Raw genomic sequence first — 27,365 nt, forward strand, 5'->3', positions numbered from 1 at the left:
GTCAAACACAATATAAGATTGTCCAACACTATCCTTTTCTTTTCTCTTTTTCTCAATGAACCTTCAATATTATCCTTTTTTTCTTTTCTTTTTTGTAAATTTCATGCATTTTAAAATATAAAACAATATATCATTTTATTTTATTTTCCAAATAACACTGCTCAATTTACAAATAACAATAAAAAAGGGCCTCCTTATAATATAGGCCCTCTGTTTTAGAAAAAGTGCATTTCAGTGCATAATATTAAAAAAAAATGCAAATAAGCCCCTTTAATTACTTTTTGACAAAAAATAAATATGAAAAATCTGATTTTACCCTTTTTATTCCTATTTTGCCCCTCACATTAATCATTAAATTACATATATGCATAACCCTCCCATTTGTGTTAGCTTTTGTTAATTTTCCAAGAGTAAATTATATGTAATTTAATTATTTATTTTATCAAGTATAATTAGATTAATCTTAAATTGCATTTAAAACATCTTCTCATCCTTTTTGCTCATCATAGACTTAAGTTGTTGTAAAGCTAAATATTCACAAGTTAAAAATAAAATGTGACCACAAAGTACATGTTTCTTTAATTAAACTATCTTAATTCATGTTTAAATAACACCTTATAACTATTTCCTAATCACGTTATCAATATTAAAAGTCTTAATCTGAAATTAGCAAATAAGGTTTTGTAACTTGATGGCATCTTTAATACCAATTCAATAGTTAGAATATGTTGTTAGAATGTATAGGTAAGGTGTCTAATAAATGTTGACTTATAAACTGGTGACCGAAACCTTTAAATCAAAATAATATAGAGAAATTAGTGAAAATAACGGGAAGGGATGAAAGTACGGATATTTCTAAGAGAACGAAATACTCGTATCAGATACGTATTGAATATCGATACTTGTAGATTTATGTTCGATACTTTTTAAACAAATCCATGTTTTTAAAATATATATATTTTTTATTTTTTAACATACATTCGATACTTCGATTACGTATTTGATGCTTTTCAAATATTTCATAACATATTTTTAATAAATTTTAAACATTAAAATGTACTAACTTATATATATATATATATATATATATATATATATATATAATTAATGAGAAAAATTCAAAATTTATTAAGTAATGACTACAGATGCTTGTTATATTAATGGTTGCATTTAGATTTATAATATAATTAAAAAATTAAATAAATATTATTTTTTTATATAGTTTTTCAGCTTTACAAAATATATAATTTTCTTGTCCCAAATAAACAAACAAACTGTACGTATTTATAAAACACTAGGTTTATTTTATTTTTGTCCCGAACAAACAAATTTCTACACAAATTGGACAAAGTTGTCATTTTGTATGGCCTAAAATTTATACTTATTAATTTATTATACTGAAATGAGTGCATTATCGTTCTTTTACCTAAAAAAAATCACACATTTAAGTTTATTTTCAACACAACCTCTAAAATTCACTAGAATAACAATTCACACCCACTTCCCTCGTATTCTATATTTCTTGGCCGCCAAATTCACAAAGCTCTTCGAAACCTCTTAGCTAAAACACGGTTAAAGATCGTCTGATCAAGTCGATTCGACTCGAACAAGAAGACGAAGAGTCTGCAAATTGTGAAGCACAGGAAAATGTCGTGGCAAACCTATGTAGATGAGCACTTGATGTGCGATATGGAAGGCAATCAGCTCACTTCTGCTTCTATCGTCGGCCAAGACGGCGTCGTTTGGGCTCAGAGCGCCTCTTTTCCCCAGGTCCTCTCCTCTATCTACTCAGATCTAATTAATTAAATCAATAATTTGTATTTAAATCATTCATAGTTTGAAGTGTTTTCATGGAAACGACGAAAAAACGAGTAAGTTTTATTACTAGTATTATTGAAATTAATTAGATATCGCTAATTGTTTCGGGTTTATATGATATTATATATGTGTTTAGAGATTGGGGTTTGTTTGATTTTGGCGATTGGGTTCACATTACATACAGACTTATGTAGAACATGTATGTATTCGGTTATTGTATTTTCTATACTAGTTTTTGGCTGCTCAACTTGTGTTAATCTATGTGTCATGCAGACTATATTGCTTCAATTGGCCAATTGTCATACCCCAATATATATATATATATATATATATATATATGAACTGGAATAGTCTCATGCTTAAATTGTTCTTTCTTTTTCTCAAGCTCCCACCACTATCCCCCAAGCATGGCCACCAACAACCATTCCTAACATTTTTAATGCAAAAGATAGAGTGATCGCCCAACAATGACATCTAGCGTTGCAGGGTTCTAGTAGGATAAAACGAATTATTTGTCATGATAATGTAGATTGGAGTGAACTTGAAATACTCACTGAAATAATGGAAGTGTAACATATGCTAAATTTAATTAGATTCATGTAAATAAAAAAAAAAAAAAATTGGATTAAATAAATAATGTAATGATAAATAATTGTTTTAGGAAGATTGTTGCTGGGTATTGTGGCCCTGAAACGACTCATTGATTCTACTTGCAAAACCATACCAAGTATATTGTTACTATGATAAAATTTCGACCACAATTGAAACGGATGAGTGTGGATCTAGTTAATTTAAAGCTTTATATAGATGCGTGACTAAGTTTAGAATTAGTTTGGAAAAAGATTATCAATAAGAGAATTGCAAGGACAAGCCATGTGTTATTTGGATTTAAGTATTTATTTGAACCATAAACTACAGTGTTTGATAACCTAATTGAGCACTTAATTTTGAACGAATTCAATGTTTGTCTAAGTAAGTGCATTTAATAACGCAATTTGAATATCACTTTAAAAACTAAGCTTTTTAAGTGACAATAACTTCATATCAGAGAATGTTGAACACTTAGAATTCAAAAAAGGTATAAAAAAATTTTAATTTTTAATTACTACCTAAAAACTTCAGCACTTAAAAAATTTAACTCTTAAAATTTTTAGTTTATCAAGCACCACCTTATTAGATTCATATAATTTTTTAAATTCTGGACAAAGTTATCTAGATTAGAGATTAAATGAAAATTAAGGTCAAAGATGAACAACTCTTTTGAAGGCTGTCAATGTAGCTGTAGTAGTAGATATCCGGAATGTTGTCGGTGTCAAAGATTGTGGCTCACATTTCTTTGAAGGCAGCCTTCTAGATGGTCATCAGTTGCGGCTCGTCAACTTAATTGTTGGTTTCGCATTCTCAATTTCTCCACATGGTTGGCACCAACCATGCAAAATACTTCCACAATTGCGGCTCCAATTTGAACACGGCAGTTCTTGCTTTACCTGTAAATAGATGGGCAAATGGAAGGCTTTATGTAGAGTGCAGAGAAGAAAAAAACATAAGTGAAGCTCAATAGCTCAGATTAGAGCAGAGCAAGTGAGAGATAAGAGAGAGAAGAAAGGAGAGAAATACAGTGTGTGTATTTTTCAGAGAGTGAGCAAGAAAACACAGAGTGTATTTTTCAGGAGTGAGAGAGAGACACACGGTGTATGTGTGTGTGGGATTTGCTGATCCACATCTTGGAATTACTCAACAAATATAGTGAATTTTTGGTGTGCACTGTGGACGTTGGCAAAGTTGGCCGAACCACGTATAATTCTTGTCTTGTGATCTTGTGCATGTTATTGTGCGTATTGACGGCAGGGTCCTAAAGGAATTAGTTGCGTCTAATTCCCTAACATGGAAGGGGTTCGGTGAGCGAGTAGTACTCTCGTAATTGGTCAAGATGAGTTAATGTGTTGGTACCAAAGAGATGCCAAGACTGATTGAGGACGAGTAAGACCACTTCACCTTGGAGGCATTTGACTCCTTGCCGTTTGTAGAAGGCAAAACTAATGTTGCATTAATCTGAGCTACTAAGCTTTACTTGTGCTTTTTTCTTCTCTGCGCTTTACATAAAGCAGACCATTTGCCTATCTATTTACAGGCAAAGCAAGTACTGCCGTATTCAAATTGGAGCCGCAATTGTGGAAATACTTTGCATGGTTGGTGCCAACCATGTGGAGAAACTGAGAATGTGAAACCAACAATTAAGTTGGTGAGCCGCAACTGATGACCATCTATAAAGCTATCTTGAAAGAAATGTGAGCCACAATCTTTGACACTGACGACAGAGAATTGCTTGATTGGAAGGCTCTTGGCACTATTAGATTAATGTTGTCAAAGTTCGTTGCCTTCAACATCAAGAACGAGAAGATGACGAAGTCTCTCATGGCGGCCCTTTCTAGTATGTATGAACAACCATCTGCAGCCAATAAGGTACATTTGATTAAAAAATTGTTCAACATGAAGATGACCGAAAGTGGAAGAGTCAACGAGCATCTAAATGTGTTCAACGAGATTGTTGGCCAATTAGAGTCTGTTGAAATCGACTTCAAAGACGAGCTCCGAGCATTACTGATTCTAGGGCAATTACCCGAGAGTTGGACTGGCACAGCTACTACGATTAGTAGCTTTGCAGGGAAGTCTATGTTGAAGTTCGACGATGTTGTGAGCATAATTCTGACCGAGGAGATCAGAAGGCAAATAACATGAGTTTCTACTAGTGGTTCGGGTTTGAATGTTGACAATAGAGGCAGGAGTTCAAACAAGAAGAAGGGTAATGGTAATAAGAACAGAGACAGATCCAAGTTGAGGAACGGAAGAACGTAGCCTCAAAATGCCAAGAATTCCACAGACCACAATGATGTTGAGTGTTGGAATTGTGGCAAAATTGTTCATTACAAAAACAAGTGTAGATCTCCGAAAGACGGAAAAGGAGAACAAAACAGAGGCGAACGTGGTCTCAGAAGAATCAGACGATGCGCTGATATGCTTTTTGGAGAGCAAGGCGGAATCATGGGTCCTAGATTCCAGAGCATCATTTCATGCAACCTCAAGTCGAGAGCTCTTTGAGATTTATGTACCGGGTAACCTGGGAAAGGTGTATCTTGGCAATGATTAACCCTGCAGTATCGTCGGCAAGGGTAAAATACAAATCAAGCTGAATGGATCTATATGGAAATTGAAAGATGTTCGACACATCCCTGACTTGAGGAAGAATCTGATTTCTGTGAGTCAACTGTCATTAGAAGGTTTCGTTCCAACCTTTAATAGAGACTCGTGGAAGGTTTCCAGAGGCGCTATGACCATTGCACATGGTAAGAAGGCTGACACTCTCTACACAACCACTAGTGCTTATGGGTCAATAGCAGTTGTAGAAAGCAAGAAGGATCACAACCTTTGGCACCAGAGGCTAGGTCGTATGAGTGAAATGGGCTCAAAATCATGCACTCAAAAGGGAAACTACCAGGCATACAGGAGATTGATATTGACTTCTGTAAGAGTTGCGTGATGGATAAGCAGAAGAGGGTTAGTTTCAAAAGGAGTGGCAGAACTCTCAGAAAAGAGAAGTTTGAGCTAGTTCACACAGATGTCTGCCAAGCATCAGTCTCATCAATTGGCGGAAAATCTTACTTCATGATTTTCATTGATGATCATACGAGGAAGGTATCGGTTTATTTCTTGAAACACAAATCTGAAGTGTTTGAGGTGTTCAAGAATTGGAAGGTCATGGTGGAAAATGAGACAGGTTTGAAGATCAAGAGGTTGAGATCAGACAACGGTGGAGAGTATGAAGACACCGGGTTTAAGAAGTTCTGTTTTGAGAATGGAATCAGATTGGAGAGAACTGTGCAAGGAACCCCACAACAGAATGGGGTGGCAGAATAGATGAATCGAACATTGACGGAGAGAGCCAGAAGCATGCGCATACATGCGGGTCTACCCAAGCAGTTCTGGGCAGAAGCAGTCGACACAGCAGCCTACCTAATTAATCGTGGACCTTCGGTGCCTTTGGAGTATCGGATACCGGAGGAGGTATGGAGCGGCAAGGAGGTAAATCTTTCGTGGTTGAAAGTTTTTGGTTGTGTTGCATATGCGCATATTAGTGACCATGCTAGGGGAAAACTTGACCCCAAGGCACTAAAATGCATCTTCATTGGGTATAATGGAGATGAATTTGGTTATCGACTTTGAGATTACCAGAAGAAGAAAATCATCAGAAGTAGAGATGTGATTTTCAATGAGAAGGTGATGTACAAGGGTAGAGATACAACAGAATAAACTAATCCGACACAGAGGAGCCTTGAGTATGTCGAGTTGGATGATGATCCAGAAGATGTTGAGGATCAGACAGTTGAAAGTTCACAGCAGGAACTCATCGATCAGAGTACATCACGAAGTCCAACTCCAACACCCAAACTCTGAAGGTCCCCACGACTTCCTGTTCCAAATCGAAAATATTTGGATTATATGTTGCTTACAGATCGTGGTGAGCTTGAATGCTATGCCGAAGCATGCCAGGTTGAAGACGCTAGCAAGCGGGAATTTGCAATGGAAGATGAGATGAAGTCCCTTATCTCAAACAAGACATGGGAACTTGCCGAGTTGCCCGTGGGAAAGAAAGCTCTTCACAACAAATGGGTCTACAGGGTCAAAGCAGAATATGGCGGTTCCAAGAGATACAAGGCAAGATTGGTGGTCAAAGGCTTTCAGCAGAAGGAAGAAATCGACTACACCGACATTTTTTCACCGGTTATGAAACTGACAACCATTCGGTCAATTTTAAGCATTGTTCCAGCAGAAGATTTGCACCTTGAGCAGTTAGATGTCAAAACTGCTTTCCTCCATGGAGACCTAGAGGAGGAGATCTACATGCAACAACCGGAGGGTTTCTCTGTTAGGGGAAAGGAGAAACTTGTATGCAAGTTGAAGAAAAGCTTGTACGGTTTGAAACAAGCCTCGAGGCAGTGGTACAAGAAATTTGATGGGTTTATGCAGAGACATGGCTACAACAAGTGCAACACTGACCATTGCTACTACTTCAAAAGGTTTGAGACGAGTTACTTCATCCTCCTACTTTATGTTGACATGTTAGTAGCTGGTTCTGATTTTGAAGAAATCAATAAGTTGAAGAAACAACTATCGAGCGAGTTTGAGATGAAAGATCTTGGTGCAGCAAAGCAGAATCTTAGGATGAGGATTAATAGGGACAAGTAGAAAGGTACTTTGCAGCTGTCTCAGGCTGAGTATGTTAAACCGGTTCTGAAAAGGTTTAACACGAGTAATCTAAGTCGGTAAGTTCATTCTTAGCTAATCGCTTCCGATTATCCCAAGATCAGTGTTTGAAGACAGATGATGAGGTGAACTTCATGGCAAAGATTCCGTATGCCTCAGCCATTGGAAGTTTGATGTATGCCATGGTTTGCACGAGACCAGACATTGCATATGCAGCGGGAGCTGTAAGCAGATTCATGACGAATCCAGAAAAGCTATACTAGGAAGCAGTGAAGTGGATATTGAGATATCTACAGGGTACCACAGAAAGATGTCTTTGCTGATGAAGTGGATCACAGAAGAAGTACTACCGGGTATGTTTTCACGGTAGGTATGACTGCAATTAGTTGGGTTTCGCAGATACAGAAGATTGTAGCGTTATCTACTATAGAAGCAGAGTATGTTGTTGTGACAGAGGCCAGCAAGGAGATGATCTGGTTACAGAGCTTGTTGGCAGAGTTGGTATTCAAGCAGGTGAAGAATATTTTGCATAGTGATACTTAGAGTGCTATACATCTGGCAAAGAATTCAGCATTTCATTCGAGGACCAAGCATATAGGACTTCGGTATAAATTCATCAGATCTTTGTTGGAAGATGGGATGTTGACACTTGACAAGATACTTGGCACCAAGAATCCGGCTGACATGTTAACCAAGATAGTGACTACAGAGAAACTGAAGTTCTGCTCAACTTTAGTCGGTCTTCTAGCTTGAAGACAGAAATAAGCGCACCGTTATCACTAGAGTTGAGTTACTGGTTCAAAGTTCGCCAAGTAGGAGATTGTTATCGGTGTTAAAGATTGTGGCTCATATTTCTTTCAAGGCAGCCTTCTAGATGGTCATCAGTTGCGGCTCACCAACTTAATTATTGGTTTCACATTCTCAATTTCTCTACATGGTTGTCATCAACCATGCAAAGTACTTCCACAATTGCAGCTCCAATTTGAACACGACAATGCTTGCTTTGCCTATAAATAGATGAGCAAATTGAAGGCTTTATGTAAATCGTTGAGAAGAAAAATGCACAAGTGAAGCTTAGTAGCTCAGATTAGAGTAGAGTAAGTGAGAGATAAGAGAGAGAAAAAAGGAGAGAAATACAGTGTGTGTATTTTGCAGAGAGTGAGTAAGAAAACACAGAGTGTATTTTTCAGGAGTGAGAGAGAGATACACGGTGTATGTGTGTGTGGGATTTGTTGATCCACATCTTATAATTACCCAACGAATATAGTGAATTTCTGGTGTGTGCCGTGGACATAGGCAAAGTTGGCCGAACCACGTATAATTCTTGTCTTGTGATCTTGTGCATCTTATTGTGCGTATTGACGGCAGGGTCCTAAAGGAATTAGTTCCGTCTAATTCCCTAACACGGAAGGGGTTCAGTGAGCGAGTAGTTCTCTCGCAATTGGTCAAAGATGAGTTAATGTGTTGGTCCCAAAGAGACGCCAAGACTGAACCCTTTGGGGACGAGTAAGACCACTTCACCTTGGAGGCATTTGACTCCTTGCCGTTTGTAGAAGGCAAAACTAGTGTTGGGAGAGAATGGGAATTTGTCAGTCAAATCGACTTCAGACTTGAATGATAACAGAGAAGAAAGACTCTCGATACATATTGGCATTGCAGCAGCGAAATGTCTGTCTCATATTTGACATCAACTAGTGTGGTTAACTTTATCAAAGAATTTAAAGAAGGATATCAAACACACTAAAGTTATAGTTAAAATAAGCGATCATAAATATATATAAATCCAAAGTACATTTGGTCTGTTCTTACAACCTCAAATTGATTATCGTTCTCCATGCTTATTTCATACGTAGTCATGTATCTAAAGGCTTTAGATAAACTAAATTGTACACACGCTTATCCCATAACAATTTATCAATTCTTGTTTTGCAAGCGAATCAACTCCTCACCTGGGTTTACGAGTGGTAGTACGTGGCAACAGTAGTCCAACAAATTTTTTCATAAAATGACTATTGGATCATCAACTCAATTTTTTAATCAAATAAATAGTAACACACATTAACATTACACATGCTGCAACCTTCTTGTTTTATTACTTCATTGAGTAATTCAAGTTCACTCCAATGATCCAATCTACATTGTCTTAGGAAGTCATGTTATTCCAAAAAAGAGCTATTAATTATGAATCTTTACAATATAATTATATGGAGGAATCATTGCATAATATGCTGTTATTTTAAAAATAATGTATATCAGTTAACTAATTCGTCTTACCTTACCACATCTTATCCTACTTGCTCTCAATGTTGGTGCTCCTCTTTTGTTGTTTTTTTAAAAGTACAAGTAATGATTGTTGGTGGCGGAGTGGTTAGGGTGGTGGTGGGTAGGAGGTTGAGAAGAGAGGAAAAAAAAACGAAAGGAGAGAAGGGAAATAATTATAATAATTGGTGAGCAAAGATGTCAATCCACAAGATCTGATTTTTCATTTATAATATTATTGTAATAGTTTGGGTATAATACTAATTTTAGACGCATTTCAAATGGATTGGTGATAAGTGCAACTTTCTTTAAAAAATTGTGCTTGTATTTCCGCTAAGCATAGGAGTGAGTGTGTTTTACCCTTTAGGTAATCGTTTAATCGTATCTCTTCTTTCGTGAAGCTTATTTTTAACGCAACCTTTAGATTTCACAACCCCTTCCCTCGTATTTTTTATTTTTTATCCCCCAATTTCGCAATGCTCTTTGAAGAATCTAAACTAAAAAATGAAGATCATCAGATCAGATCAAATCAAATCAAATCGGAAAACACAGTGGAACTGTTGTGGCAAACCAATGTAGATGAGCACTTGATGTGCAAAATTGAAGGCAATCACCTGACTTTTGCTGCTATCATCTGCCAATAAGACACTGTATGGGCTCAGAGCGCCTCTTTCTCTCCGGTCCTCTATCTACTTAAATCCAACTAATTAATCAATAATGCGTGTTCAAATTGATAGGTTGATATGTTTCTATGAAAACGACAAGAAAAATGAGTGATTTTTTTTGTTAGTACTAGTTGAATTAATTAGATCTCAGTGATTATTTCCAGTTTATATGATATTATATATATGTTTACATATTGAGTTTTATTTGATTTTGGTGCTTGGGTTTACACGTTCGTTCTTGTAATCTATTAATTTATTTTTTTCTGAATCATATATTTAGGTTGGCGTTTCTGGTGAGCATAGAGTGTATATGGAGATAAATCATACATAAATATGTGTCTGTATGTATTCAGCTGTAGTATTTCCTATACTAGTTTTTGGCTGCCGAACTTGTGTCAATCTATGTAATTCATATCATATAATTTCCCTCGAAATGGAAAAAAATAAAAATTTGAATACCCACTTCAATTGGCTAATGCTGCTCTTCTGATCTTAAGTAACCAGTGATGCTTGTTGTTGGGGAAAAGGAGCTAATTGCTTGACATCGTTTGACACAACTGCATGTGTGTAGCAATGCAAAAGATTCAGTTCTTTGATGGTGTTGAACTTCATTAACCAACTTCCCAAAATGAACCATTTAAATGCAAAGACTCGCATTAGTTTTCTAATTAATTGCAAACAGACTTTGACATGTCACCGGGTTCGGAGATACATTTCGCACTTTCATTTCATTTCAACCAGTTTGCGTTCTTTTCCTAGTGGCATTTATCTCATGAGGTGCATCTTGCTAACCAGTATTTCACGAGGGACTCGTATCAACCTGCTTCGACACCTTATGCTTAACTTCTTGTGAGTTGAATAACAGGCTGGTTGGATGTGGTGGAGTTATGAATTACATTGTGCATGGTATAAACATTGTGCATGGCTCTATTAACTTGTAGTGGTAATTAATTCTAAATCTTCAATACTAAAATCTTGTCAATTTCATCTGTCATTTGTCCAAAAGAGTATTTCCTATGAATACACGACCCTGGTTTTAACTTCATCTATATACGACTATGCTTGTGTTTGGATTGTGCATCCCATGCGTGTATTATTGATACATGTACAGAAAATTATACTTGCTTAAATATAATGAACAATTTTGGGTACTCAAGTTGGTGCAAGGTGGATAATAGATTGGAAATCCTTTCACTAAGAAAGATGACCAGAATGCATCACATGGTTGTATATGTATCAGGAATGTTGGTTGTTATCTTTTATTATTTTTGTATAGAATCAAGATTAATTTTTTTATTTTTCAGTTTAAGCCTGAAGAAATAACTGCTATAATGAATGATTTTTCTGAACCTGGGTCGCTTGCACCAACTGGCTTATACTTTGGTGGCACTAAGTATATGGTGATCCAAGGTGAACCAGGGGCCGTCATACGAGGAAAGAAGGTGATGACTATCAAATCCATACTCTTTCACTTGTTTTATAACATTACCTTGATTGATGGTGACCTTTCCAATGTTCGAACATGTTGTATTGATTGAACAAAAGATTGTTCATTTCATTGACAGTAAGAAGTGTTATCATTGGATGGTTCATTTATGGGTGCATATTGGATGTCCCTTGAATCAGAATGTTCTTATTCATGTTTGACGTAGTATTAAAATGAAAAACTCCATCATCCTGGATGGAACTTTTTGGAAAAATGGCAATCATCTCAAAAACAGAATTCAAGTATTTTGAATTTTTATATTTATTTTTTGGGGAAACTCGAAAACAACCACATACAAAGAGCTATGGTGCATTCTCCTAGCCTTCATCGTGACTCAATTTTGTGATGAATTTTCATTTCAAATACAATGAAAATCGCAATGCTGGCATTCAATATTTTAACCCTTTGAACTCCCTTCCCTTTCTCTGGTGTATACAAGTTATGAGCCTATTTTTGCCAACAAAATAAATTCGTTTTGTTGGGCCACTACGGCAAGATGGAAGGGTTCTGAATCATTATCTATTAAAAATGTTTTTTTTAATTTTTTTATTGATGATGCAGCTGTTAATACTCAAAAAAGGATTGTATGGTTTGTTTAAAATATGTGTTTCTATTCAAACCATCTTTGTCATACTGCTGAATCTAGGATCATGCATACTGCTGAATCCTATTTTATGCCACCCGTGAATTTTGAAATTTATGCCACTTTTGTTTTCTTTTCAGTTTGGATAACAATATAACCTGTCCGCTCACTCACATTGAACAGTTTTTAGCTAAGCAGCCAAAATTGCCTTTTTATGCATTAAAAGAATATAATATTATGGTGCATGATTTGCCCAATTTTAATAACAAAAATGTAATCCATTTTATGTTGAAAACTTTTGCTGTGAGAAGGCTTGATACTATTGTTGGGGTCGACACTGTTTTCCCACATAATATGTTTTTGAAACCCTAGTGGTTAAGAAGTTTAGAACTTGATGAACGATTATACCTGCTCCCCATATATATATATATATATATATATATAGATATATATATATTTCAAATAGGAACATTTTGATCTGATGTGGAGAGGGGCACTTCAACCGCTGCAATTGTTTCTATATGTGATAACGTCTTATTCAATCATTGATTATAATTAAGGTGAATATTCCACAATAGTTGTCCCTGGTCTTCCCTGTTTCCTTTAGTTTACACTTATTTCAGGGCCCTGGTGGTGTTACTATCAAGAAGACTAATCAAGCTTTGATCATCGGAATATATGACGAGCCTATGACTCCCGGGCAATGCAACATGATTGTTGAAAGGCTAGGGGATTATCTCATTGATCAGGGTCTCTAGTTGTTCTAGTTTGTTTACTTTTATTTTTATCTTTTATTTTTTTTGACTTTTTTCGGATGAGGGTCTGTATTTTTTTTTCCCCTCTGGGAGCTTGCATCAACCTATTTGAAGTTGGATGGTGTATTTTATGTAATTAGAAGTGATGCTGGTGAACTGTGTGGATTGGTACAATATATATATATATATGTGGTCTCCTGTATGAACTATTTGTCATTGTCCTCTCCCTGTGGAAGGGATTATGTTAATGATATGGGATGTTCATGGAAATGGAGGTGTTCTTGGTAGACTTTTTTCATATTTATTTTATTCATTGTTGCCAGTTGATCTGGAAATATATGCCCTTGTGTTAGAAACTTGAAAGAGCCAGTTTTATTAATTTGTTTCTGAAATTTACTGATGATAGTATGAGAAAGGAAAGTTTGCTTCTTCTTCTTCTTCTGTGCTGCTTTTCTTTTTCCACAATGAGAATTTGGGAGCAATGAATTGGGGTTTTGGATTTGAAACTGAAAGAAATTTAGTATAAAGTGTAAATTAAATTTTCTTTAATTTCAAATTCAAAGTGCAATTTGGTATTCCCAAAAGTAATATATGGACACCAAACACATGTCTAATAAAGCACAAATATGGACACTGAAAGCTCACTAGCAAAGTGATGCGACAAATTTTTTCTTTTAAATTCTTTAAAATAAATAAAAAACAAATAAATACGGGTACAACAAGAACACATCCAAAAACAATAATATAAATGCTATTTATATAAAAAATAAACTTTTGTTGATTTTATCTAAACTACCATGAAAAAAAAAATCACTAATTTTGAACTTAAAACTAGATGAATGTTTTTTTAAAATTCTTCTAAAAATAGATAATTACACAATTATACTTGTTTCAAACGTATTCATGCCACGTTCAAAAAAAAATTCAAAATATTTTTTTTCGCTAACACATATATTTTTTTTTATTATTTTTTTTTAATTTTATAAGTATATAAGTTAAAGTGCTAATATTATATTGTCAAAATATTTTTTTTCGCTAACACATATATTTTTTATTATTATTATTTTTTAATTTTATAAGTCTATAAGTTAAAGTGCTAATATTATATTGAGAATTTTCGGAAAAGCAATATTTCAGTCAAACAGTCAAAGCGGGTTTTGTACCAAACAAATCATAGAAATTGTGGGTGTCACCGCTTCAGCCTTAATACAATGTGCGCCGTCCATACCAGACGCTGTATTTTCTACCTTCAATCCAATTCATATATATATATATATATATTACACACACAAAACACACACCAATGTGAGTGAAACTGCAAACCTCAACACGACTCTCGCCATCTCCTCCTCTCTCCTACCTGCGTTCGCGGTAGTTATTTAGGTTAGAAAACGAAATATTTGTTTATTTTTTTCTTATGCCTCTGCTATTCTAATTTCATCAAATTCGATGCTAATTTTCTGGGGATTCATTGCAATAGAAATTCGAATCAGAGAACAAAATGGTGATTCCTTCGAAAATGAGGGACGCATTTACAGGTCGAAGGAATTCTCCGTTGATTGCTTCTCCCGCTGAAGATCAGAAGATTTTGAGATCAAGGAATTGTACTCAAGGTTTGATTATTTTATTTTCTTATGTTTGTTTGGCAAGAAAACAGGAGGAAAAATAAAAATGAAATTTATTTATGTTTGCTGTTGTCATTTCTTCTGTAAACACAGACCTCAACCCTGATAAATCTGCTAGTTCATTTAAGTTTAATAATGGGTCTTTGATATTGATAAATTTAAGATTCAATATTAAAACTTTAATATTTTTTGCTTTATTTTTTGCACTTTCTCGGTAACGAAACGTGAGATTTGTTGTTGTTTTAGGCTGTATTTGCTAAAAAATTGTTGCATTCACGTTTGATTTGATTTGAATTAATGCTGAACTTGATGAACTACACTATATGAAAGGCCTCATTCTTCCTTTATTTGTTGAACACATTGATTCAGTTAAGAAATTTGGCACCTTATTTTCTTGTTTAAACTTTTTACTTTATGGTATGATTGGTTTCTGAGAAAAATGAAAGAAATTACAATTTAAATCATATAAGTTTTATAATTTGGGAAAGCACATAACTAAGGCACAATTTTTTTCACCAGTGTTTAGTATAACACTGGATTCAGTTATTGATTTTGTCTCCTTATTATCTTGTTTAAACTTTTTACTTTATAGTATTATTGGTTTCTGAGAAAAATGAAAGAACATACAATTTAAATCATATAAGTTTTATAATTCGGGAAAGCACGTAGCTAGGGCCATCATTCACCAGTGTTTAGTATAACTCCTTGGCTTAGTTGAGTTTTATATTTTAGGAAAACATAATGTGTGCCGTTTGTGGAAAAGATAAAAAAAAAAATTGACCTAAAAGGTAGAACTCAGGGAGGGGAAAGGGGAAGAAATTCAACTTCCCGAACCAACCTGCAATTCTGCACGAAGTAAATAAGCTAAGAAGCAAGGACACTTTAAAGAAAGAGCCCTATATATGTTTGACACCAACCCTTCTTGGATACTTCTATATGGGAGGAGGAGTCATTTTAATTGTGTACATATACATAACACATACATAAACAGGGAATGTGCATAAGATTCAAAGTTCAAGTCTCAATTGGTATTGCATTTTAAAACTTATTTCGTTTTTTAGTTTGCGTTTCTGAATAGGAAAACATAAACATATGGCCATATCTAGGTTGTTTTCTGTTTTTAATATACTCAAGTTTTTGAAAATGTGAAAAACTATCTCAAATAGTGTCCTGAATGTCCTTTTTAGGAATTTTTTTATGAGAGTTATTTGAAGATCCGGTGCCAAACACATTCCACATTGTTTTCAATTTTTTTCTGTTTTGAGAAGAAACTTATTTTAAAAAGATACTTTGCAGGCCCTTATTTTCCTACGCTAGCAACACAGGAATAGTGTTTTTTATAAAATTTTCAACGCGTACTGTCATTCATTATAGACAAGTGGAAGAGAAATGTATTTTTGTTTTATGTGATAATTTTCATTTTATGTTGTCATTCATCAAAGCCCCGGATTTGATATTTACATAGTGTTTATAATTAACAGAAGGTGTTCGGGAGGGAGTCAAGGCAGCTTCCATTGCATGCATTGCTAGTGCGGTGCCTACGGTATGTGATCTTTATTTTCATTTATTTTACATGTAATTATGATATAGCATGACATAATATTTTCTTTCTCATCATTTCTCTGTCAGTGTGAGTATATTTTTGGTAGCAAATGAGAATTTTATTAGAGAAAAATGGGACTGCGTAGTGGAGAAGGATAAGAGATTCATCTGAGAGAGAAAATGCTACTTAAAAGAGGAAAGAAAGAAACATAGATTCAAATTACACAGCTCCCAACAATCAAAAGAGCCCCATACTCCTTAAGGAAAAATTGATTTAAGAGTGGCTCTTCTCTGCTCTATATGATCTGCCCACAAAATCATGTAACAACCACATGAAGGAAAATATATAAATTCGAGATCTCCCTCAACAGATTGGCATAGGTGCAAGAATTAAGGATTTGCTTTTTCTTCAACCTCACAATATGTTAATCATCTTTGACTAAATAATACTGAAACTCCACAGTGCTTGCCTCTGTAAGGCCTTCCAACTTCCAAGAAAGCCAAAATATTTTATTTAGTGGCATAAGTGGTTCCATTAGGAAAAATCCAATTTAATTTTGGTTCTTCCTTTCGGGGAGGCTTCCAAGTATACCCAAGGTATTTAGAAGTCATGACTCTTGATAGGTCTTCTTAAGAGCAAAAGGTGAGTATTAGTAGAGATTAAACCAGCTTCTCAGTCAAACAGCCACTAGTGATGTAGGGAAACTAGTGTGATGTTTATCTAGAGAGGAGCTAGTTATGCAAAGCAAGGGAACTAGACTAGTGGTGCATATTTTTTAAGGTATGAAAGCTGCATTTTCCTTGATCTCAACACGAACGGAGTACTATTGAAAATTTTCACATTTCTTTTTGACTTGTACCCCATCGCTGCTTAATCCTTATTTTCAACCTTTTCTAACTAGGAAATGGCCACCAATGAGATTTAGGGACAGGGCGACCCCTTCCCTTCTCAACCCTACCTGGTATGGAAAAATGATTCCTGAACCTGTCTAGAACCAATTTGGGTTGCAGGGGGTTTCTAGTCGGGTCACAGACTATTCAATTCCATCTCTATTTTACACTGGCACTATGAGAATACTAACATGTGAATATGCTGCTTACATGAAAACCTTTAACCTTTGGCTATTCAACCCGTGGAACGTTGGATACGTCGTGTTAGAAGCTATTAAAGCACATGAAAACAATAGCCGCATGTGTTTGATGTTTTGTCTTCCATTGTGAGAGAGAATTTAGTGAAAGCAAAAGCAGATGTAGTAACAGTCATACTCTTTGGTTTAATTAACCATGTGGACCTGCTTTCCTCACTTAGGAGTCAAGAGAGAGAGAACATACAGTTCGGAATAGCACACGTGGGAAAGGGCACCTAAAAATTAACTTTTGAAGCTTCAATGGTATATTATCATTGATGTTGACGCGGGTGAATTAGGCTTTTTACTTTCCTGTACATGGAAAGGAAGCTCATTGTATCTGTGCCTAATGTTTTCCTCATTCATATTGTTAGTTGGTTGCTGTTCGTATGCTTCCTTGGGCAAAGGCAAACATCAATTATACTGGTCAGGCACTCATCATATCAGCTGGTATGGTTGAAAATCACATTTTTACTCAACGTTTTGTTAGCTTTAAATTTGTTATCTTCCTTTATACCCCTTCTGATTGTATGCTTGACAGTTTTGGGGAGTTGAAGAAATGAACCTTGTCCCATTATTGTTTATTAGGATTTTCATGACTGGCTTGATATCTTTAAGGAACTGTATTGTTGACCTCATAATAATTATTAGTTCTGGGCATATTAGACTGCCCACATCGATAGATATGACATTGGAATTTATTCATAAAGCAATTTGATGGTTTTTTTTTTATTTATTATTTTATTATTATTATTATTATTTATCTCAAGGACCCTGAGAATGATTTATTATTATTATTTTTTAAAATAGTGGCGTATATAAAAAATTGTTTGGTAATATGTTTTTACAGAACATTTTTTTGGCAAGAATAGTTGAAGCACTTGTAGAATTATACAGTTTCAGAAAACCTTTACTTTTTCCGGTTAAAACTTATGAGAAACTGTTTTCCTTTCCCTAGAGTGCTGAGGCACGACCATTATCTATGCTTGATACTATTTCCTTGTTTTTAGGTAATTAAACAATTAGGAAGAAAACACATTCTATATCCGCAAAGTTAGAACACATTTTATACTGAACTCCTAGTTTGAGAGCATCATACTTTTTACCATATTATTGCTTTATGTGTGTGTGTGTGTGTGTGTGTATATATATATTTCCCCTTAAGTTCTCTGATTTTGTATTTATAAAAGTAAGAAATTCACTAAAAAGCACCAAGGAAGTGGGACCCACTTGCATGTCACATATCCATAGGAACAAGGGAAAGAATAAGAGAAAAGCAAAAGAAAATTATTTATTTGTACCCATGTCTCCAAAAATATTAATCCAAAAAATAGGGAGTCCGGATAGCCAAGCCAATTTATAAAGGGTGCTAAGAAACAACTTTTTCAAGTCCAAATCTTACATTTCCACCCCTTCACACAAGCACCTTTTGAATTAATTCCACTTGCACCACCGTAGGCATAAATGCACCACTGCTTACAAATCTCACCTCCTAACATGGATCTGGCTATGGCCTACTGGATCCAATCAAGGAAAGGAGGATCCATAACTCCATAGCCTCCTCATGTTTTACCAGCAAATTATTTAGTCTTCACATCATCCTTATACATAGAGTACAGTGTGGGAATTTTTTTCACGGCTTTTTATTGAATATCTATAGTCAAAATTTTCTCTTAAGATGCAGTCTGCTGGAAGAAAAATTACCCTCAAGTTCCTCATGCCTGATCTTCCTTCCTTGAACGGACATTGCCCATTTGTTCCACTCTTCCCCATAGGAGTCCTTTCGGGGCTTCTCTAACCTTCCCTTCGTTGGGCTTGAAAATGTGGGGATTTTATAGTTCTTATTTATTTTTATTGAGACAATTCGTTGAACTCTTGGTGATGGATTTGTAGCTATGCTTGCCTGTTTACCCATCTGGTTCTCCTTGAAGCCCAAATGCCATGTTATGTACATCGTTTCACTTCCCGTGTCCTGTTCATTTGTTGTTGACATGAACCTTTTTATGGCATCTTTAGTTACAATGTGGCATAAAACATTCAATTTTTGATTTCTTAATCGTAGTACATTAAAATATTTTCATGTTAGTAGCAATATCATAAATTCATAATTGTGACCTAGTGTAGTGATCTATCTACATATGTTATCGGATACCATATTGTAAAGGGTTAACGTGAAGTCTCTAGCAACATGCACCAAGTTCAAAGTGCCATGAATTACAGGACAGAGTAATTCATTTTCATGTGTTCTCCAAATGCTTGTACATTTATGTGCCCTAGATTGGAAAATTCACATGCAGTGTTCTTTGTTGTTGAACAGCCTCCATTGCTGCATACTTCATCACTGCTGACAAAACTATATTGGAGTGTGCGAGGAGGAATACACAGTACGAGAGATCAATGGACAGCCTGAGACGCAATGCCTAATACAGTACGATTGGAATCGGCCATGCTTTAGATATATATATTTTTTTTTGCTGTGCTCATTCCTTTTTGACATAAATGTGTCCGAATGTACCAAGACACTTCCATCTTGGCATGGCTTAGTGTTGGATCTTTATGTTCTTATATATATATCTTCTTCACGAGAGAGTTAATATAGTCTGGTTTCCAATTGTGCAGAATTGTCGCGTAGTTCCTAGAATATCGTTTTATAAGTTCTTGATCACGCGAAAGTTACGTTCATTCTTGTTTCTTGTCCAATTTTCTCTCTTGCTGAATGAGTTTTAGCAGAAAGACAAAATCAGGATACTGCCTGCATGAGATAAATGAGTTACGTACAGCACTGGAATATATGGAGGAAAAATGATTTTATTTAAATACAGGATTCATTCTCATTACTTCTAGGAGAACTATTCCTCTTCAGTGATGTATTCTTTAACTTTTGAAGATTATATGTTCAACGCAGGAAAGGCTCCAGCCAACAAACTCGATGACAAGGAGGAATGTGAAATTAGTTGGGAGTCCTGGTGAAAGAAGGTTAACATATAATTCATAGCAGTGACTTTTTATTTTTTTCCCCGGTAATGAAGAATCAACTCGCTCGCTAGTTATTTTAGACACTTGGATGATTTGCAAACTCCGAATGTGAGGAAATTGAAACTGTAAATGTGAACAATCTATTTTCTCCTCATTTTTGGGTCACCGAATAAATAAAAAAAAAAAATTATGTAAAAAGTAAATCCACGTATATTGAACCCAGGGACAACCCTAGAAATGAAGAATTTTATAAAAAATTTAAAAATTACATATACAATTGGACCCAAGAGGCATGTATATTAAAGAGAAACATTGGGCCGTCCTGACTTTACCAGCATTTATTTATTTCGCTTTATGAATTTCTTTTTATTTTTTTTGGAATGTTAATGAGAGTTATGAAATCTTTTGCTGATGCACTATTACTGGTGTAAACATTTCATAAAATTTATGTCACATTCGGAGAAGTTAATGCATACTTTGTATGTCAGCAGGCATATAGTTACAGAATGATTTGGGTGGTCTTTAGAGTGGTTCCAAATCTAATATGTACATGTTAAAGTGATTTGGATTCAGTCCAGTTCACTGTTGATTTAATTGTTCCAATCCATTTTTTTTTTTTGGTCCAGTCCATTTTTTATCAGTTCACTGATTCAGTCTATTTTTTTTTTTTGACTACTGATTTGCCACGTGGTCCTTTCTAAACAGTGACCCAGCAGTGAGCGGCAATCCAAGTTCAACAGTGACTTGGTGACTTGGATTCAGTCCAATTCACTGATTCAGTCCATTTTTTTTTTGGCTACCATTTTGCCACGTAGTCCCTTCTAAATCATGGTTTAGTCCGCATCAAAAAGTGGTTGATTTGCAGAAAGATCAGGTCTTCACCACTGTGCCGTGTTGATTGGTAGAGAAGACCAAGACTCCATGTTCCTGGTTCAGGTCATTTCCTTCTCAAATATGTTGAAAGGGACAATGCTTACTTCTAAATCATGGTTAGTCCGCATCAAAAAGTGGTTTGTAGGTGTAAAATTTCACTCAACCAATAACGATTAAGAGAAATAAAACAACTCACTCAATCAGCAATAAAAATAACCAAGAACAGTATATAGAAAAGCGTAAAATTGCTTGGACGCTTGGGATTCCTTTTATTGGAGGTCTTGGTCTCTATTTATACATAAAAAAGTAATAGAATTATGATAGGACTCGCATTGCTTGTCCTCCAATTCTTTCCATGTATGACTTTCTTTACAATTAGAATTCTTTCCATTATTTAATTTTTCATGCACAGAACTTGCTTTGTGTAGAACTTCCTATTGCAGAGTCTTCCTTCTATGGTAAATCCTTCAACTTATAGGATTTGTTCAACCTTGAATAACTGGGCTGGCTATACCTTTAACCGGCTGGGCTTGAATAACGGGCCGGATGTTGATATTAGCAAATCAGGTTGATAACCTTTTGATTCGGCCTGGATAAAGGTTGGAGGGCAAATAACAATGATCATGGGCTAAGAATACATTCAATTTGGGCTTGAGCATGACGGGCCTTTGAAAGACAGATTTGCATCCGTGATGACGTGGAGTAATCTTATTAGAGGGGATTTTTTCCCTCCACACTTTGCCCCCAATTCCTCTTTAATTGGACTACGGCTCCTAATTAAAAGAGAATTGAAGTTGTGCAGTTACCACTTTTGCACGAGGCGTTTCCAGTTGTGTCTATTGTTATTCTGACTCAAAGACTTCTTCAAGACTTGTTTTTGTTCTTACTGCGCTCGTTTCGTCCCTTGCGTTCTTCATATTCTCATATCACCAGGTTAGTTCTTCATCTTCTTCTTTCAATCTTGCATTATGAGTACTTCGACTACTCCTAATCATGTAGAAATCGCGGATTCTGAATCCATGCTCTCGTCTTCTTCTAACCTCATTAGGGTTCCTCCTCTTAGGGTTTCTAACTTCCTTAGATCTGCAAATGACTCGGCCAATCAGCCGGGTATTTCTCCATTCCAGGCTGAAACATCCACCTCTGGGTCGGATAGTGTTTTTAGTAACGAAGAGAGAAATGCAATTTTATCTGTTCGTCGTATTAAGTTTTTCATTGAATCCATAATAGAGGATTTTGAGATTCCCGAGGAGGTAGAAATTGTAGAATATCCCAAGGGCGCCGATTTTTGTGCCGGTGAGGGCATCGGCGATGACGAGTTGCTCCTCTCTGTTGTTCTGGTTGTTCCCCATGTCGAGTCTTACTCTTTCTTTATATTTATGAATTTCTTGGTCTTGTTTCAGTGACATTTCCTTCCTCTACTGTCAAGAAGGAACTTTCCTTTCTTGAAAAACAAGTTTGGTGCGAGCCCCCTTCTGTTGAAGATTTGCTTACTTCGGCAAACCTTAAGGAAATTGTTTCTAGAGCTGTAGCTGCAGACCTCATGGATCTATCTCTACCAACCTTTGATAACTTCTCAATGACTGAGGAAGAAAAACAGAGGGCTAAAGCCCTAAAGAAGAAAGCTGTTAAAGATCGGCCTTTGGTAGTCATCAGATCAAATGAGCATGAGACAGAGGTTGACGAGCCTCATTTGAAGAAGACTAGGCCCAATCCACCTTCCCACGGCAAGAGTAAGACTTCCTCCAAGAGCAAAGGGAAAAAGGTTGAAGAAACTGACCTTGAGGAAGAGGTCAGAGCATATGTTTTGTCTGAGACTGGGGCACCTTGGACGCCCTCTTTCTCAAGAGCTGATAAATCGGTGCTTCACTCCGGTGATTTTATGATCACCGACCCATCTGCTGCACTGGCAGTTGCTAGGGGGATGTGGTTTCTCAAAGATGAAGAAATTATTGGCAGAATGGGATTGGAACAGTTGCTTCCATCTGCCCCCGTTCGAGCCATAGAGGTTTGCTCTTCTTTCTTCTTCTGTTCTCTTAACTTTCTTCTCCATTTTACTTACATTGCTATTTTTACCGTCTGATGATGTAGGGCTTGTATCATACTATGGCTCTTTGTGCCACTGCTGAGGCTCAGTCTCTTTCCATCAAGAAGTTGGAGAAAGACCTTAGCAATTCTGAGAAGAAAACTTCAAATGCACCTTTGAATGCTGAGATTGCTTTCGAAGCGAGGGATGTCTACATGAAGCATTTGGCCGAGTCTGCATCTAAAGTGGAGACATTGGAAGCTGAAATCCAGCGTCTTAATAAGGCAACAAAAACTTGTGTCATTACTGGGAGAAGATGCAAAGCCGTTACTCCACTTTCGTGCGTTTGTCAAGTGCAAAAGCCTATCGGTCTGGCTTTAATCAAGGCTCATCCAGAAGATCCTCTAGCTCCAAGTTCATCAAATCCTTTAGCTGCTCTTGGCCCCTCAATTCCTCCAACTTCAAGTCCAGCTGTGGTAGACGCTTTTAAATCTGCTCCGTTTGATCCGAAAAGGAAATAGAGTCGTGTAACCTTGTTCTTTGTAATGAAACAATACTTTTAGAATGATATAACTCTGTTTTACAGGCTGTGATGCCTTAAGTTTGCCTTGATTGAATATTCCCGAATGCTCTTAATATTGCACACACTTTGCTGAGCGGTAATGTTTTGAGTAAAGTACCCTGTCTGAGGGTTCCATATTTGTTGTAGTTCGAAGCAAATACAGATAAGAGGTGAAGAAGGGATCTCTTTTGACAGTTTACCTGATGTCTGAGGATTATTTTTTCCTCTAGTGACTTAACCGTTAAGGGAACCCTTCTTGCCATGGATTTGTGTGGAGTAAATATATATATACTCGTTTCTTCTTGTGTTTTTTCGATGTGGGACAACTCCATGGCTCATACTAATGGGCTTAGGGTGAGAGCCAGCCAATTCGATTTCCACAGGACATTTGCTCTAGGCACCTTAAAGCCTGAGACGATTGGTTCCTTTGTTTTGAACCCGAAGAGTAATGTATTGAGCAGGACATTTAGGGTCTGAGGCGAATTATTCCCCGGCGCTGAGCCTAAGAGGAAGTATGCTAAGCCGGACGTTTAGGGTCCGAAGCGAATTATTCCTCGGCACTGAGCCTGAGGGGAAGTTTGCTGAATCGAAAGCTTAGGGTCCGAAGCGAATTATTCCCTATCGCTGAGCCTGAGGAGAAGTTTGCTGAGCCAGACGCTTAGGAATCGAAGCAAGTTATTCCCCGGCGCTGAGCCTGAGGGGAAGTTTGCTGAGCCGGACGCTTAGGGTCCGAAGAGAGTTATTCCCCGGCACTGAGCCTGAGAGGTAAAATGCTGAATTTGGATACTTAGGGTCCGAAACGATTAGTTCCTCGGCGCTGAAGCTACGAGGTAAAATGCTAAATTTGGACACTTAGGGTCCGAAGCGATTAGTTCCTTGATTTCTGTATTCACCTTAGAGGAATTTTATTGATGCCCTCGGATTCTTGAGGTCCGAGGCTTGTATTTTATTTGATACATTCGGACTCTTAGGGTCAGAAGCTTGTGGTTTTTTGGCTTTGCGCCTTAAAGGAATTTATACTGATACTGTCTAAGGTGATAGTATTTACTGAGGATAACTTCCTTAGCTTGTGGGCTGCCCTCAGTCTGGATCGGTACACTTTTTCTAACTCTTGGTCGTCCTCTGATCTCCTTGTATTGTATGAATGAATTTTACTTGATTGCCCTCCACTTTCCGAGGGTTGACCTCCCGAGGCTTCACGTACTCTTTTGGTGTGAGGTAGTCTGACAACTTACCTCTGGTTATCATGTTTTTCACTCGCTGCCTAAGGGATCTACAATCATTAGTTGTATGCCCGTAATCCCTAATCCCTATGGTAGGCGCAGTGCTTGCTCATGTCCCTTTGCTCCAAGGGTTGCCTCATTGGCTGATGGGCTGCGAATCTCACCTTGTTTTCTTGGAATAGCTGAGCCAAGGTGGCACGAAGAGGCGTGAACCTTTCATCTATCCTTTTCCTCTTCTCAAGTACCGGAGCGACCGGTGCTGAGGCATGCTGGCTTCTTTAACTTTTTGAACTTAAAACTTTTCCCAAGACTTATTATCCACTGTGATGAGGGTGGCACGTTGTGCTTGGTGGGCTACATTCTCCTCAAGTTGAAAGTAGGTCTGTGCTCTAGCATTGAGAGTTTACATGTTTGGAGGGGAATATTTGAATGTCTCTATAGTGAGATAATATATATTCTTCAGACTCGTAGGCTCGAAGATTTCAAAAGTGAGAGAATATATTTTCTTTTCTTAATAGCTCTTTAGGGCTGCTTATCTTGCCCTCATTACAGAAGGTATTGCCCCTATTAAGGAAAGAATAATATGTCTCGTTGCTGTTTTCATGAAAGTTTATTTATCGGCACTATTTCGTGCCTTACAAAATTTTACATGAAAATTTAACCTTCGATTTATTTGAGTTCGAGGTAATTTTTATGTAATTTTATTCCTTGGCAGTTCTTTGTGCCTTTAGAGGAATTTGAAATCTTTGGACTCTTGAGGTCCGAAGATGAATTTTCTTCCTCGGCAGTTCGTTGTGCCTGAGAGGAAATTTGAAGTCTTTGGACTCTTGAGGTCCGAAGATGAATTTTCTTCCGCGGCAGTTCATTGTGTCTTAGAGGAAATTTGAAGTCTTCGGACTCTTAAGGTCCGAAGATGAAAATCCTCGTCGTGCCTTAGAGGAAATTTGGAGTCTTTGGACTCTTGAGGTCCGAAGATGAATTTTCTTCCTCGGCAGCTCGTTGTGCCTTAGAGGAAATTTGGAGTCTTTGGACTCTTGAGGTCCGAAGATGAATTTTCTTCCTCTGCAGCTTGTTGTGCCTTAGAGGAAATTTGAAGTCTTCGGACTCTTGAGGTCCGAAGATGAATTTTCTTCCTCGGCAGCTCGTTGTGCCTTAGAGGAAATTTGAAATCTTCGGACTCTTGAGGTCCGAAGATGATTTGAAATCTTCGGACTCTTCGGACTCTTGAGGTCCGAAGATGAAAATCCTCGTCGTGCCTTAGAGGAAATTTGGAGTCTTTGGACTCTTGAGGTCCGAAGATGAATTTTCTTCCTCGGCAGCTCGTTGTGCCTTAGAGGAAATTTAGAGTCTTCGGACTCTTGAGGTCCGAAGATGAATTTTCTTCCTCGGCAGCTCGTTGTGCCTTAGAGGAAATTTGGAGTCTTCGGACTCTTGAGGTCCGAAGATGAATTTTCTTCCTCGGCAGCTCGTTGTGCCTTAGAGGAAATTTGAAATCTTCGGACTCTTGAGGTCCGAAGATGAATTTTCTTCCTCGGCAGCTTGTTGTGCCTTAGAGGAAATTTGAAATCTTCGGACTCTTGAGGTCCGAAGATGATTTGAAGTCTTCGGACTCTTGAGGTCCGAAGATGAATTTTCTTCCTCGGCAGCTCGTTGTGCCTTAGAGGAAATTTGGAGTCTTCGGACTCTTGAGGTCCGAAGATGAATTTTCTTCCTCGGCAGCTCGTTGTGCCTTAGAGAAAATTTGGAGTCTTCGGACTCTTAAGGTCCGAAGATGAATTTTCTTCCTCGGCAGCTCGTTGTGCCTTAGAGGAAATTTGAAATCTTCAGACTCTTGAGGTCCGAAGATGATTTGAAGTCTTCGGACTCTTGAGGTCCGAAGATGAATTTTCTTCCTCGGCAGCTCGTTGTGCCTTAGAGAAAATTTGGAGTCTTCGGACTCTTGAGGTCCGAAGATGAGTTTTCTTCCTAGGCAGCTCGTTGCGCCTTTAGAGGAATTTGAAGTCTTCGGACTCTTGAGGTCCAAAGATAAATTTTTTGTGGTTAAGCTTGCCCCCCCTTTTTGGCGCTCTGATGCCACATATAGTATAACTCTATAGTTGGACTATTTGTCGCTTCACTTGGGGATTGATCTTTATTGCAATGCGAATAAATCAAACCCAAATATTAAGCAACCTACGAACACAGAGCAAATACAAAGTTATTCGTAAGCAAAGTTATCAGAAGCATGCAAAATGATGACACGTAACATATAGCAACTGATTGATGGAAAGTAAGGATTTTAAGAACTTCTTATATATCACAATTGAATTTGTAACTAGAAATTCTAATTAGCAATAAGTATTTACTCGCTCTTGTTTATCAAGTATATTGAAATTACTCAATGTATGTAATATTTTAGGACCTCAAGTAATAGACCAACTGGCACAGCTCATGCATTCAACAATGCCTCTGGCCTCGGATCTTTATTCAATTGTAAATTTCAGAAGTCAATGTAGAGGGTCAAAATCTTCTTTTAGTTGAGTAGTGATGAAGTTGTGCATCCCTCTGAAGAGTCTGAACCAACAATGTCAAGTGATGTGGTCC

The 27,365-nt window shown here is 36.8% G+C and overlaps 2 protein-coding genes across 2 annotated transcripts; both read left to right on the top strand.

The window, feature by feature from the left end:
• The first annotated feature begins 1,503 nt into the window (after positions 1-1,503).
• Positions 1,504-13,208, top strand: LOC132303747 (profilin-1-like). Its single transcript, XM_059801141.1, has 3 exons — positions 1,504-1,770; positions 11,309-11,446; positions 12,697-13,208. The coding sequence occupies exons 1-3, from the start codon at positions 1,648-1,650 to the stop codon at positions 12,829-12,831; spliced, it is 396 nt and encodes a 131-aa protein (XP_059657124.1). The 5' UTR covers positions 1,504-1,647; the 3' UTR covers positions 12,832-13,208.
• An 841-nt stretch (positions 13,209-14,049) lies between these two features.
• On the top strand, positions 14,050-19,720 carry LOC132303748 (early nodulin-93-like). Its single transcript, XM_059801142.1, has 5 exons — positions 14,050-14,211; positions 14,309-14,441; positions 15,935-15,996; positions 17,497-17,572; positions 19,440-19,720. The coding sequence occupies exons 2-5, from the start codon at positions 14,330-14,332 to the stop codon at positions 19,544-19,546; spliced, it is 357 nt and encodes a 118-aa protein (XP_059657125.1). The 5' UTR covers positions 14,050-14,211; positions 14,309-14,329; the 3' UTR covers positions 19,547-19,720.
• The last annotated feature ends 7,645 nt before the right edge of the window (positions 19,721-27,365 follow it).

This window comes from Cornus florida, unplaced genomic scaffold (assembly GCF_030987335.1).
Source record: "Cornus florida cultivar Cherokee Brave unplaced genomic scaffold, ASM3098733v1 CherokeeBrave_3.0.0_Hap2_Chr04, whole genome shotgun sequence".
Lineage (NCBI taxonomy): Eukaryota > Viridiplantae > Streptophyta > Magnoliopsida > Cornales > Cornaceae > Cornus > Cornus florida.